Source organism: Rutidosis leptorrhynchoides, chromosome 10 (genome assembly GCF_046630445.1).
Source record: "Rutidosis leptorrhynchoides isolate AG116_Rl617_1_P2 chromosome 10, CSIRO_AGI_Rlap_v1, whole genome shotgun sequence".
In the NCBI taxonomy this organism is placed as follows: Eukaryota; Viridiplantae; Streptophyta; class Magnoliopsida; order Asterales; family Asteraceae; genus Rutidosis; species Rutidosis leptorrhynchoides.
In genome coordinates, this window is record NC_092342.1 from 322,452,958 (window position 1) to 322,468,046 (window position 15,089).

At 32.2% G+C, this 15,089-nt stretch overlaps 2 protein-coding genes across 3 annotated transcripts; one reads left to right on the forward strand and one right to left on the reverse strand.

Moving 5' to 3' along the window:
• The first annotated feature begins 5,338 nt into the window (after positions 1–5,338).
• On the forward strand, positions 5,339–9,292 carry LOC139871566 (protein phosphatase 2C 50-like). Of its 2 annotated transcripts, XM_071859270.1 has the most exons (5): positions 5,339–5,385; positions 5,499–6,674; positions 7,535–7,879; positions 7,977–8,082; positions 8,771–9,292. In XM_071859270.1, the coding sequence occupies exons 2-5, from the start codon at positions 5,988–5,990 to the stop codon at positions 9,103–9,105; spliced, it is 1,473 nt and encodes a 490-aa protein (XP_071715371.1). In that variant the 5' UTR covers positions 5,339–5,385; positions 5,499–5,987; the 3' UTR covers positions 9,106–9,292. The 2 variants fall into 2 exon arrangements, with proteins under 2 accessions (XP_071715371.1, XP_071715370.1); XM_071859269.1 differs by having other exon boundaries at positions 5,345–6,674.
• An 899-nt stretch (positions 9,293–10,191) lies between these two features.
• On the reverse strand, positions 10,192–12,986 carry LOC139873019 (DNA-directed RNA polymerase I subunit rpa49). The gene is made up of 4 exons (XM_071860945.1): positions 12,476–12,986; positions 12,169–12,303; positions 11,651–11,971; positions 10,192–10,713 (listed from the first exon to the last, which is right to left on the reverse strand). Exons 1-4 carry the CDS (start codon positions 12,887–12,889, stop codon positions 10,315–10,317), a joined length of 1,269 nt encoding a protein of 422 aa, XP_071717046.1. The 5' UTR covers positions 12,890–12,986; the 3' UTR covers positions 10,192–10,314.
• Between the last annotated feature and the right edge of the window lie 2,103 nt (positions 12,987–15,089).

Sequence of the window (15,089 nt, forward strand, 5' to 3'; positions counted from 1 at the left end):
CATCAAAACCTGTGGTTGTTTGCTGCAGTCAACGTAAACCAAACACACCATCATCTATTACTACGTACTGCAACTGCTGCGATAGCTTATTGCTTTCTGTGTATATATTCGATCACCTCACAAAAGAAGATGATGAATAGTATTTTTATTTATTAATGTTACAGCGAATTTCTTATGTCTGTGTCTTCTTCAATGATGATGACGATAGGATGAATAACAATGATTGATGAAGTGATCTGCTACTAAATCGTGCCATCTGTTTTCCACTAAACCCTTATTCGATCTAAATTAAAACAAAGTTGGGCCGTGATATTTGGTTGACATTGGGCCGAGAGAATAAATTGTAGTTGGGCCACTTGAACTTGATTGCAAATTGGACTGGTTAATAAAAATAAATTACGGATTAGAAGAGAAAAACATAAGTAGAGCAGATGGTTTGAGTCCGTGTTTGGGGAGCGAGAGGTCATAGGTTCGAGCCCGTGCAATGGCATTTTTTTTAAGGAACTTGTTACTTTGAGGTAGTACACTTTATTATTATTATTATTATTATTATTATTATTATTATTATTATTATTATTATTATTATTATTATTATTAATTATTTTTATCATTATAATTATTATTATTATTATTGTTAGAATTATAATTATTATTACTAATATCGTATTTATATTTATAAGTATTAATGACGTTATTATCATTAGTATATTTTTATAAGTATTATTAACATTATTATTAATCTTATCATTTAGGTATTATTATTATTATTATGATTATGCTTATTAATGTTATCATTATTTCTAATTAATATTAGTATTAGTATCATTTTTAAACATTAGTATTATTATTAAAAAGTATCATTTTTATTATTGTTACAACTGCATTATTATTAAACGAATCATTATAAGTAAAACTAACACTTTATCATTATTAATAAAAACATCATTTATAGTAAAATTATCATTAATATTAAAGTTGCTATATCTATTAAAATTGTCATTATTAAAATTAACATATTTATTATTATTATCGCTATTATTACTATCATTATGATTATTATCCCTAATCTAGCCTTATTACAAATATTAGTTTAACAAATAAATGATCTTTAGATAAAAATATACAATTAATACACATAATTTAACTATATTATTAATTTTGTATAAAATGAAAATATATAAGTAGATAATAAAACTTATAAATTAGTATAACAATTACATAACTAAATATATATACAGTTGTTTGATTACGATTATATGTTTTAATAAATATATATACAAATGATATAGGTTCGTGAATTCGAGGTCAACCTTACACTTGTTCAATATCGTTATATGTATTTTTACTACAAAATACAGTATGGTGAGTTTCATTTGCTCCTCTTTTACTCTTTACATTTTTGGGCCTGAGAATACATGCAAATGCTTTATTAACTGTTTTACAATAAATATATGCGTGAGTTTCATTTTCCCTTTTTACTTATTACATTTTTGGGCTGAGAATACATGCAATGTTTTAATAACTGTTTTGCAATATTTATATGTGTGAGTTTCATTATTCCCTTTTTATATATATTTTTGGGCTGAGAATACGTGCAAATGCTTTATTAACTGTTTTACAATACTTATATGCGTGAGTTTCATTACTTCCCTTTTACTCTTTACATTTTTGGGCTGAGAATACATGTAAATGCTTTATTAACTGTTTTACAATATTTATATGCGTGAGTTCATTTGCTCCCTTTTACTCTTTACATTTTTGGGCTGAGAATACATGCAAATGCTTTATTAACTGTTTTACAATATTTATATGCGTGAGTTTCATTACTTCCCTTTTACTCTTTACATTTTTGGGGCTGAGAATACATGCAAATGTTTTATTAACTGTTTTACAATAATTATATGCGTGAGTTTCATTTACTTTTTATACCCTTTATATTTTTGGGCTGAGAATACATGCGCAATTTTTATAAATGTTTTTACGAAATAGACACAAGTAATCAAAATTACATTATATGGTTGAATGATCGAAATCGAATATGCCCCTTTTTATTAAGTCTGGTAATCTAAGAATTAGGGAACAGACACCCTAATTGACGCGAACTCTAAAGATAGATCTATCGGGCCCAACAAGCCCTATCCAAAGTACCGGATGCTTTAGTACTTCGAAATTTATATCATGTCCGAAGGAGGATCCCGGAATGATGGGGATATTCTTATATGCATATTGTTAAGGTCGGTTACCAGGTGTTCAATCAATATGAATGATATTTTTTGTCTCTATGCATGGGACGTATATTTATGAGAACTGGAAATCTTGTGGTCTATTAAAATGATGGAAATGATTATTTATGTTAAACAAATGAACTCACCAACCTTTTGGTTGACACTTGAAAGCATGTTTATTCTCAGGTACAAAAGAAATCTTCCGCTGTGCATTTGCTCATTTTAGAAACATTACTTGGAGTCATTCATGGCATATTTCAAAAGACGTTGCATTCGAGTCGTTGAGTTCATCAATATTATTATTAAGTCAATTATAGTTGGATATATTCTGAAATGGTATGCATGCCGTCAATTTTCGTTGTAAAGAAAGATTGTCTTTTAAAATTGAATGCAATGTTTGTAAAATGTATCATATAGAGGTCAAATACCTCGCGATGTAATCAAATGTTGTGAATCGTTTATAATCGATATGGACTTCGCCCGGATGGATTAGGACGGGTCTCTACAAAAGACACACCTCGAGACGCATACTGATTATGTCCAGTTATCCCAATTTCAACATATTTCATTCAAGCGCCACCACTATGTGGCCTCTATTGGGTTTGTTGGCCAATATACATGACATTCTTGAACAATATTGACTATGCATTTCGTTTAGAGCTCTTGCTCTCTCAGGCTCATCACCAAACCTAACAAACCCATAACAACTTTTGCTCCTTTGACAAATGAATTTCTGCGTAAAATTCAAAACTTTTGAACATACCTTTATGAGCCTAACATTAATAACAGTAAAAAATCAAAGTAACACACAACATATAACTTAAAAAACTTGTCCCTTTATGATCAAATCATATTACTTCAAAAATATAAAATCTTTGGAATTTTAAACGATTAAGAAAACATAAATCTACATAGCCAATATGAGGGTGACCAGAAATTGATGATAGGTTTCGTTATCATCTACATAGTCAATGATCTCATAACATACTTCAGTTATTTATAACCTACATAAATACAAATCCAATAACATAGTTGACACTAACTTGTATAAATACAATTTTAGTTTAAACCAACCCGTTTTGACACATACCAACAAAAGTAACCATTTTGTCCCATTGCTCGAAGTGCGTGACCCACCCATGTAACCTTATTGACTTATTCACACTTTGTAATCCAGAGATAAACTTTCATGAAAGTGTAATTGAAGAACCATATCTGATGTGTCTATAGTATCATTTTATTCTAATAAGCCATATAAATGATGAACTCATTAGGGCTTCATTTTTTTAGGAACAAATTATTTATGTTTAGGGACAAAAAAAACACCAAACTTCTTGAAAACAGTCAGATGAAGATTGAGATGTAAAGTAATGTCCAAAGAAATTTTATGGCTGCAAATATTTGGGAAAAATAACATCATATACTAATTACTATTACCAAACATATAACCTCATCCATCATGACCAAACAAAAGTAACCTGATCAACCCCATGTGCTTCTGAAATATCAATCCCTTCTACATCTTGATGTGCACCTTTGGACAGGTCAATTAAATCAAACCCTGCATCAATAAGCCCGATCTTAATTTTTGATTCATGATCAATGTTGACCAAAAAACTGAAACAAACTAATGATTACAATCTCAAATTAGGTGTTGAGAAACACTTAAACATACATAAAGTTGTCAGAAAGCCACCAAATAAGGTTACTGGTTGAGCCTCCACTTCATTAGTTGCTTGAACATCATGTTCGATTTATCACTATAAACCGCACCAGATCCCAGCAAATTTCCTTTAAAATTGCTTGGTCATAGCTGTCACATGGTTTCACCTATAATAAGTCGGGTTATTATATATAACTACAAAGACGTCATATAAATAAAATACAGCTTATGAGAAATTGTATTTCAAATTGATCACAACTGATTCCGCCATGTTCGCAAATGGTTAATCGTTACACAAAAATTCTGCATCAAATTTCCAAGATCCAAACAAACTAAACCTTAAGGATAGATTATTCACAAGAATTCTGACATCAGCAAGTCTGTGAGCTATTAAAAGAGTTGTGATAAACACAAATAAGAAACGGAACTTTACTTACAGATTTGGATATATGAAATCGATCAATAAAACCTTACTTGCGTCTGATTGAATTCATCTAGATAGATGGTTGGCTACAAACACCTGTTCATCCAACAATTATAATTAGGGCTTTTATTCAGGACGTGTTACAGGTAACTACAAAAATTAAATTTAGGGTTGAAAATAATGTACATAAACTTACCTTGAATCATCGATTGAAAGATTTATACATCAATACTTTAAATTTGGAAAATTAAAACTATTGTTGATTCATGAGTCCAATTATCGTGAGAAATATTCAAAGAAAAGTGTGGATAGCAGTGAGCGTGGATAGCGATGCGAGGATTTGAAGTGCATCGCCTAGTGAGCATGAATAGAAGTAGATCAATAGGGGACGATTTTAGGGAAACAATTAGGGTTAGAGAATTTTGTTGAAATGGCGTATCAAAAAGAAAATGTAGTGACCCCTATTCATATTTTTTTCTCCCGTATGTTTAATGTTTATTGTTTAAAGGGCATTTAGGGTAGCTTAAAAGTTAAATGGGACTTATTGCTCAATAATACAAATGAAGGGTCGGATTAAGAGGGTAGTCTAAGTCTTTTTGGCAATCTAATGGTTGAGATTTAAGAGGGGAAAAATTGATATCTCAATTAAGGTTTTCTTTTAATGTATAGTGTAGATGTAGATGATCGTTGTAGTGAAGAAAAAAAAAATTAAAATCAACAAAATCCCAGCTGCTTATCACCAAAAAAAAAAAAAAAAAAAAAAAAAAAAAAAAAAAAACTGATTGAAGTTAAGATTAGTAATTACTCCGTATTATTTAAATATAATACGTGTCATGTAAGATGTAAGAATCATTCCCAAGGAAGTCTCTTAGTTTATCATCCATCACATCACATCTCCCAAATAAACAAACAACACAAAAGAAAAAGATCTTGTATTCTATGATTGTATTGAATGATTCACACCCATATATAATTTGACTTACCAAATATATAAAATATATATTGAAAAATAAAGAAAAGGAAGAAGAAGAAGAAGCAGCAGCAGCTCAAGTACTTGATCTTTTCTTCAATTGGTAAGCAAGTCTCATCTCTGATTTGTTTTTGCAATCACTGAAAAAGGAAAAACCAAATCTTGTAGCTTAGTTTCTTGAAGAGAAAAACAATAATAGCCAAATTTTATTTGTAGGTTTCATAGAAGTTGCAACCAAAAGTTTTGATTTTTTGTGGTGAAATGAAACGAAAACCTAAGCTATCTTGAATAACTGAGGTTGGTTACATCAGATCCATGAAACCCAGGTTCCATGTGTTGAAATATTGAAAAAGATTCAATCTTTTTGTGGTTTTTGTTATTGATTTTTGTGGGTTTGTGTTTTTGTTACTTATAGATTGATGGGTATGTGATGAATCTGTGAAATAAGGGTTTCATGCTCTGAATTTGTTGACAAATCAAAGAATCTTGTATTGTTTAGATAGATGTTAAGGAAATTGTGGTTTTTTAGTATTGAATTATCTAGATAAGGTTATAAGATCCAATAGCTTACACCATCAGATCTGTTGGTCAACTCTTGGGTGTTGTGTTCTTTATATGATCTAGCTTTAGAAATTTAATGTTGAAGTAGTTAATGTTACAATTTAAGTAGTCAAGAATTCGATTATCGCGTTTACAATAGAAAAGATGGGTTTGATAGAAGAGATAGTACCAGCTGTTTCGGTTTCAATTAGCTTAACTAGTCCAATATCTAAGAACCCTGAATACGGGACTCGTGCGGATTTCAGTCGAATCACGCTACTTGCTCCCGTGTTGCCCGTACTTCATAATGGATCAACTAGTGATTTAAGTATTTTCGGAGTAGGAAAAAAATCTGATTTTGATAAGAAAGTTCAAGAAGTTGAATCGGTTATTGATGATATTATAATGCAAGAAAATGACCCAAATGAAATCTTGTCAGTTGGGAATCGATCAAGTGATTTGCTTGCAGTTAACGCGAGTTCAATTACAGTACCGATTGCGGTTGCAATAAAGGGTATAGATAAGGGTCAAATAGTTGCCGAAGTTATAAGTTTAGGGAAAGAAACAATTGGGCATACGTTAAAAGCGTCAGTTGTAGTTGTTGCTGATAAAAATCGTAATAATAAAGGTGTAAGGAGTGTTTTTGAGTTAGAATGTATTCCGCTTTATGGGTCCCATTCGGTTATTGGTAAAAGGCCCGAAATGGAAGATGCTGTTGCGAATGTTCCTCGGTTTATGAGAATACCTGTGAAAATGGTAGCAGGGGATCATATTATTAATTTGGTGAATCCGAATCTGAATGATCTGACCGTACATTTCTTTGGAGTTTATGATGGTCATGGCGGCTGCCAGGTACTTTTTACTCTTTTGCCCTTTATTGTTAAATACTTGCTAAATAGTATTATATAACTCAAGTGTAAACTTTTATGTGTGGATGTATATAATATGTGAGTTAGATCATAGATGGTGTAGGTATATGTTATTAAACCATTTAATAATCTCTTTGTAGCAATTACCCTTCTGATTATTGACCCATAAAAAGTATTGTACTTGATCATAATTCATAAGCAAAGGTTGGTTGTCACTGGTGAATCCAGAATGAAAACTCAATGGGGTATTGAAAACATTTTTCACTCGTAATTATATTTGATGGGTACTTTAGCAGTTGTTTACCTACTAAAAACTATAAATCTAAAAATATATGGGGTCCTGTAGTAAAATTTATTGGTGTCATGTACAATTTGAAGAGCGATTCGTAAAAAAAAATAAAAAAAAAAAAAAAAAAAAAAACTAGCGGTCTCACGGGACCCCATTGTTCATATACTAGACTTGCCATTGTTGGTTGTCCAATATGCTAGAAAAATTGGCGTTGCACCTTAAACTTGCAATAATCATATAATTATTTTGGGAAGGTACCCCTTTATATATGCATGGCATTCAAATAAAGGTGGCGAAATTAACCCATATACTGTTGAGGTTGATCTGGGTTGTGATCTATCTCAAACGGGTCAAATAAGCTAATTCAAAGAAATTAGCTAAAATTAAAATGGGTCAAACAACTTTATTGTCACCTAAATTTCAATGCTTACATCATCATGATTTGTGTTTACTCAAAGATTTAAATTAAGGCTTTTACGTGGAACCTATTTGTAAACCTCTTTTGGTTATATTGTTGGCACGATATATGAAACCGATTCTATTTCTTAACTTAGGTGGCCAACTATTGTCGTGATCGTGTCCATATTGCTTTAGAGGAGGAAATCAAAGTTATGAATCAAGAAATTCTTAAAGGAACGATGACCGACACTGTACAAGTTCAATGGGAGAAAGCTTTCACTAACTGTTTTCAAAAGGTTGATGATGAAGTTGGCGGAAAAACAAGCATGAGCATTGATGGATCCGATGCTCCTTTAGGACCGATAGCCCCGGAAACTGTGGGGTCCACTGCTGTGGTGGCGTTGATATGTTCATCGCATGTTATAGTTGCAAACTGTGGTGATTCAAGAGCTGTTCTTTATCGAGGCAAAGAAGCAATTCCTCTGTCAAATGATCATAAAGTACAAAAAATCAATATCGTTTTTGCTGTCATGTACATATCAACAGTTTTTTGAAGTTTATGTAACCAAACGTTTATTTGATTATTATCACATTTAGCCAAATCGGGAAGACGAACATGCAAGGATTGAGGCAGCGGGTGGCAAAGTCATACAATGGAATGGGCACCGTGTTTTTGGCGTCCTTGCAATGTCAAGGTCTATCGGTAAGTTTATATTTAGACCAAACGCATTAATAAAGACTAATGATATGTAAGCCTGATTATATAGCACACTTAAAGTTTGGACTAACTCATTTAGTAGTTGATACATTATCTCTCTTCTAAATTTTATACTCCCTTGGTCCCAAAATGATGGTCCCATTTTGACTTTATTTTTCAACTTTCACTTTAAATATTTTTGTTTCTGTTATATAATATTTGATGAAAATTACATCAATGACAATATGTTTAAAACCCAGTCTATTCATATAAATTTCATCAAAATTTATATAACACAAAAATATCTTGTCAAAATCGGAAAATAAAGACTTCCAAAATTACGACAGTTATTTTGGGACGCAGGACCTACATTCAATTTGCATATGTTATTCTGACAATATTGTCCAATTTTTTTTATAGCGATTATATTTTGTTGAATTTTTATTAACGGTAAGGTTAATAAAAATTAACGATAAGGTTGGCTCACCTTTTGTGCGGGATTGGGTATTGTTGTTGTTGTTGTTGTTGTTGTTGTTGTTGTTGTTGTTGTTGTTGTTGTTGTTGTTGTTGTTGTTGGTGGCTCACCTTTCAAAGCCACTAAACCCATTAAAGACCCTAATCAGAAAATAGGGAATTGAATATCTCCCGGTTTTAAAGCAATTTATCTTAACAGACTAAAATTCTTGTGTTTTAGGTGATGGGTATTTGAAACCATGGATAATACCCGAACCAGAAGTCACTTTTACTCCCCGAGCTAGAGAAGATGAGTGTCTTATTTTAGCCAGTGACGGTTTATGGGACGTGATGTCAAATGAGGAAGCATGTGAAGTGGCTAGAAAACGAATACTCATCTGGCACAAAAAGAACGCTGGGATGCCCCTTGAAAAAGGTGTTGGAGGAGTCGATCCAGCATCACAAGCGGCAGCCGATTATCTTACGATGCTTGCTTTACAAAAAGGAAGCAAAGATAATATATCCGTGACTGTGGTGGACCTCAAATCACAAAGGAAGTTTAAAGTAAAACCTTGATAGTATATGTTAGCCCATCGTTTCTAATATAGTGTTTGTACAACTTAAAAAGAAAGTGCATCCTTTTGTTTATGTAACTTTGGCTTAATCCTTTGAAACATGGGCGCTAATGTTTGTATGAGAATTGTTTTACTTATATGCATGATCTCTTACACATAAATAAGAGTGGATCTACTATATATATTCATGATGACTGTCAGAGAATATGAATAGAAGTTGGAATGATGTTAAATTTTTACAGAAGTTTGTACTGCTACACAAATAGATGTGTAGCTACTATATGAAGTTTGTACTCGGTACATATAAACATTGTGCTTGATTACTATTTGATTCACATAATTTTGTCCATTCTTTAAAACTGATTCTACAAAACTTGTACTCTAAAAATTGCCTTTTAGTGTGAACTACATAATTTTTTTCCATTAAAAAAACGAAAGAACTAATATTATAACAAGAGGATGAAGGAACCGAAACAGAACCACAACGAAACCAAGCAACCAAAAAAACAAATAACCAAATATCGAGAACCACCTAGAACAACCCGACCATCAAAACGCACAAACAAAGCAACCAAGAGTCCAAGACAGAACAAGCCAAGACCTAAACTAAGTTGCACACAACAACCTAGTCAAAGAATACATGGAATTGATGATTTAACATGATTCTAAATAATATTGAGTCTCATATTAGACTTCGTCAGAATCTATATAGCATATGTCAATGAGTCCTCCAAAACCTTTTTTGACGTTCGACACGTATTAAAAATCTACCACATGAATGAATTCATATATTCATATACAAACATATAATAATGTGTATTCTATATTCTATATAATATTGAGACACCAGATCACAGCTTTAAAGAGCAAGCAAGAACCATTGAAAGAGGTTAGTACCTTTCGTATAAGAGCCCATCAAAGATTCATTGACGAGTTATGATGTTGCATATTATAAGATCAAAATCAACTTTCATTTCACTTTCATCGGTAAATATAACGTCAGTCAAAATGGGCTCACCAAAACCCTGTTTTTGACGTCCGTACACTATAAATCTACCACATGAATGAACTGATAAACAAACACAGCTGCTCAATGCTCATAGTAATAAGTTCAAATTACAAGAAATTGTTCAAAAATATCCAAAAGTAAACTTCAACAAACCTCTTTCAGCTAAACCCATTTAGCAACAAAAAAAAAAAAACATCATGTCTATTTTCGTCGCTTCATCCTGACTTCAGGGAATTTCAAAGGAGCAGGAAGTGTTGCCAACGTTATATTGTTTTCTCTAATGAATTTGCAGCCTAAAAATTCAAAATGAGGCCTCAATTCACCAGTTGACATCCTCAGATCTTTAGCTATGTCTGAAAATTCTGTTTTGAATTTATCAACAATGAGAGTAAGCACCAAAACATAGCTAATAAGAAGTTTGTCATTGGCAAGCCTTTTTGAGTCTGCGTTACCAAACATGTCGTTGAATTTTTGAGTCAATATGCTTGGCAATTTATGATTTTTTGCAGATGATAAACCATCGAGTGAATGCTTATCTTTAAACTTAATCAGATGATTAATGTATGAGAATATGCAAGCAAGCACCTCTGACGTCTCACCCTACAACAAGAAGAATAAACCATGATGAACAAGTGTACTTAAAGGATAAGTAAAACAACGTGAACAGTTTTATTTTAAAACACAAGGAAACTCGAAAATATGATGTAATCTACAGATGTCCTTTTTGACCCATTTACTTACAAATAGATCTTTAGGTATATTTTTAGTCTCTAACGAGTCAAAATGGTAAAAAAGCTAACTAGATTACAAGACCATTGATTAAAAGTAGACTAAAGTGTATCTCTAACGCATAAAGCCTACTAAATCAATTTACTATAATTATCTTCTGTTAATGTAATCATATTTGACACACTACTTATTTATAAACTTTTCAAAGAAGAGTCTTTTTGATCAACTCAACAAAAAATTAATCATTAAAACAACTTAGCCAAAACCACCAGTCCTACTCATTCTGTGACATCTACCTTAATTTAATGGTATATAGAAAAAAAAGACGGTGTTAATGGTATATAGAAGAAAAGGTTTGAGCACACATCAAGTAAGATCATATTAGCTTATAAGATAACAGGGTAAATGAACAAGGTGTTGTTTGTTTTTTAAGATGTTTTTGTCTGAAGATATGGACCATGTCTGTAAAGAAGATGTGGTCTGAAGGTCTGTATGCTGAATGATGAATACTGAAGACTGTTTTTATGTCTGCAAAATTACTTAATCATGTCTGCAGCACTTAGAAGCACATTTGTAAGATTGCAGACAGAATAAGATATTATTTTATCTTTTGTCTTCAGAAAAACAAACAGTCTTCAACAAAAACGTGACATAAGATATAATAAGATCTGCAGACCGAAAAACAAACGCCACCTAAGTGTTTGTGATCAACCCAGCTTTATAACAAGTAGCAATAAATTACCCATTTGACACTACCCAACCCACTTTGTCACCTGCTTTTTTTATAATAGAAGTATAAATTCTATACCTTAACTTCCTCAAGCTTGTGAGTTCTGTTACAAACAAAGAGAGGATAAGATTCAGGTGTTATATTTCTCCCTTGTTGCAAAAGCTCGGAAATATCATAAAGATATCTCCATTCTCCCTTTAAGATGATCTTTTCGAGTGGATAAGCCTGCTCAGGGCTGGTTGCTGATATATCATGAGGTGGTATGTTACGAGCACTACTAGTAGTTGCTACACTCGTTTCTAGAGCTGTTGTGTTAACCTTCGCATCAACCATTTTGTTATTCAAATCTTCCTGAGCCTCGGGATCACGGTATGCACGTTGAGCCTTTTCTCTCTTGGCCTATCGTACCATAACGCAAACAGAAACAGAATTAAACATTTGTGGTTTATCCGCTTAATAAATGGTTACACAAAACAGAAGACAAAAGGTAAAAAGCATATCATGTCATAAATACACAAAAAACAGTCTATTAATTAACAGAACTACAACCTAAACACAGTTTAAAAAATGAAAACTTCATAACAAAAATCGCATACCGTTCGTTCAGACTTCTTAGTTGAGAAGTTATATTTCGCTTGCGTATCTTCCACTGTCGCTTCATTATCCATAACTTTAGAAGTTTCATCAATAACATTATCTTCATCCCCAAACCTTGGTTCCAATCTAAATATCTACACATTTAATAAATAATGTCCAAATTAATCATAAAAATATATGTGTGTGTTTTTATAGATACAAAAAAACACATAAACATATACATTTATACATTCAGAAATATATTCACATTAATCATAAACACATTATATATGTGTGTATACACATATAATAGCATAATAACAATACCTTGTTAGCTTCAATTTGAACAATCTTCAAAGTTTGAGTTTGCTTATCAAAAACACCGAGAGCATAAGAACACACCTGCGGTGCCGCCGCCTCGCCGGAATAATTAGTTCCGACGAAATTCACCTGAGAAGACTGATTAGGGCTAACAACAAGCTGCAACCTATTGCTACGTTTCACATGTTTCAAAAGCCTAACCCTAGGTTCTTCGGTCCGTTTTCGTTTATCCGGATCATATCCAGATGGAAAGTATCCGATTATAGGCAACGATTTGTCAGAAATTGAGCTGACTGTTTCAATTTTGACTTCTAATTTCTCCTCTTGTTCACGAATTCTTTTAGTTTTGTGCTTCTTTTTTGAATGTTGTTGCGTTGAGGTTGGTGATGATTGGAGCTGTACGTCGTCGTCTTGATCCATTGAATAAGGAGCGAGTGTGTGCTTCTTGCCGGAAAATGTTAGGGTTTAAGAAATGGTGCGGCACGTAAACAAGATGGCGGCCGGAAATGAATATACACCTATGGTCTCTTAATTCTCGTTTCACGTTATATACTCCGTAACATTTTATACTCCGTATATTGTTAATTTGTTAATAATAATATTGTTAAAATGTTAAAATGCTAACATGTTAAAATAGTGAATGTTTATAATTAAATAGTTTGGTTAATACATTTTTTTAGTTTATCGATTTCACTTTTTTTTTCTTCCTAAAATAATATGATTCTCTATAAGCGTCGATTTATTGACGTCTTAACTGATGTTTAAAATCTAAATTGAATTCCATGCAGTATAATTTAAGAATGAAGTACGAAAAATTAACTATAACAATATGTTGAAAGATATATGAGGCTATGTTGTTTCACATTAGCTGTTTGGATCATTAGATAAGGAAGTGGTGAAAAATTGGCTCGGATTGATCGAATTTTGTTCAATGAAGAACGGTTATCCTAATGGATAATGCGGTTGTTTTTGCGGGTGACAACCGCAGCTCTAATCATAAATTCTGGCGTCTTGTGTAAAGACCCGTCCTAATCCATAAGAACGAATACAATAACATATGATTACATCGCGAGGTATTTGACCTCTATATGATACATTTTACAAACATTGCATTCGTTTTAAAAAAAAAACAATCTTTCATTACATCGAAAGTTGACAAACATGCATACTAATTCGTAATATCCACCTATAAATGATCTAATCTGTCATTTACTTAATCATAATCTTTACTGAACTCAACGACTTGAATGCAACGTCTTTTGAAATATGTCATGAATGATTCCAAGTAATATCTTTAAAATGAGCTAATGCACAGCAGAAGATTTATTTAATACCTGAGAATAAACATGCTTTAAAGTGTCAACCAAAAGGTTGGTGAGTTCATTAGTTTATCATAATCATTCATTTCCATCATTTTAATAGACCACAAGAATTTCATTTCCAGTTATTATAAATATACGTCCCATGCATAGAGACAAAAATCATTCATATGGATTGAACACCTGGTAACCGATATTAACAAGATGCATATAAGAATATCCCCTATCATTCCGAAAAATCCTTCGGACATGATAAAAACGAATTCGAAGTACTAAAGCATCCGGTACTTTGGATGGGGTTCGTTAGGCCCAATAGATCTATCTTTAGGATTCGCGTCAATTAGGCGTGCACTAATTCTCAAAATTAGTGATGTTCCCTAATTCTTAGGCTACCAAGCAAAAAGGGGCATATTCGACTTCGATCATTCAACCATATAATGTAGTTTCGATTACTTGTGTCTATTTCGTAAAACATTTATAAAAAATTTCGCATGTATTCTCAGCCGAAAAATATAAAGGATAAAAAGGCAAATGAAACTCACCATACTGTATTTCGTAGTAAAAATACATATAACGTCATTGAACAAGTGTAAGGTTGGTCTTGGATTCACGAACCTATATTAATTATATATTTTTATATGTTGGTCAATATTTGTCTAACAATTTAGGTCAAGTCATAGTGTACCACAATTCTAATGCTCGAGTGTGACGATCGCTCCAAATCCATATGGACGAACACGTCATTCATTGATTTCATTGCGAGGTATTTGACCTCTATATGATACGTTTTGTAAACATTGCATTCTTTTAAAAATGCACACCATAAATGAATATTTAAATCAAAGGTTTTCGACATCTGATGATTTTTACATATAGACAATCACCATAAATAATAGTTTACAACAGTACTTCCGTTGACAATGCAGTCAAAATAAGATACATGGTGATGATTTGGTGAATGCAATGTTTCCTTGAAAAATATGTCATGTAAGACTCCATGCACATAGCTTGTCTAACATCTAAACAAACAGCGGAAGACTTCTAGGAAACCTGAGAATAAACATGCTAACAAGTGTCAACACAAAGGTTGGTGAGTTCATAGTTTTAATATTACACATAATCCGTATATCAATGTGGATTACAAAAGTCCAGTTGTATCATTCAAAACGTTTATCAATATGTTTTAAATAAAAGGTGGACCACAAGATTTCAGTTGTTTCATCCAGAAACGTTTATCAAAATATTCTACAAAATTGAGCACCCTGGTAACTAAACTTAACGTATATAATTTATACCCTTTG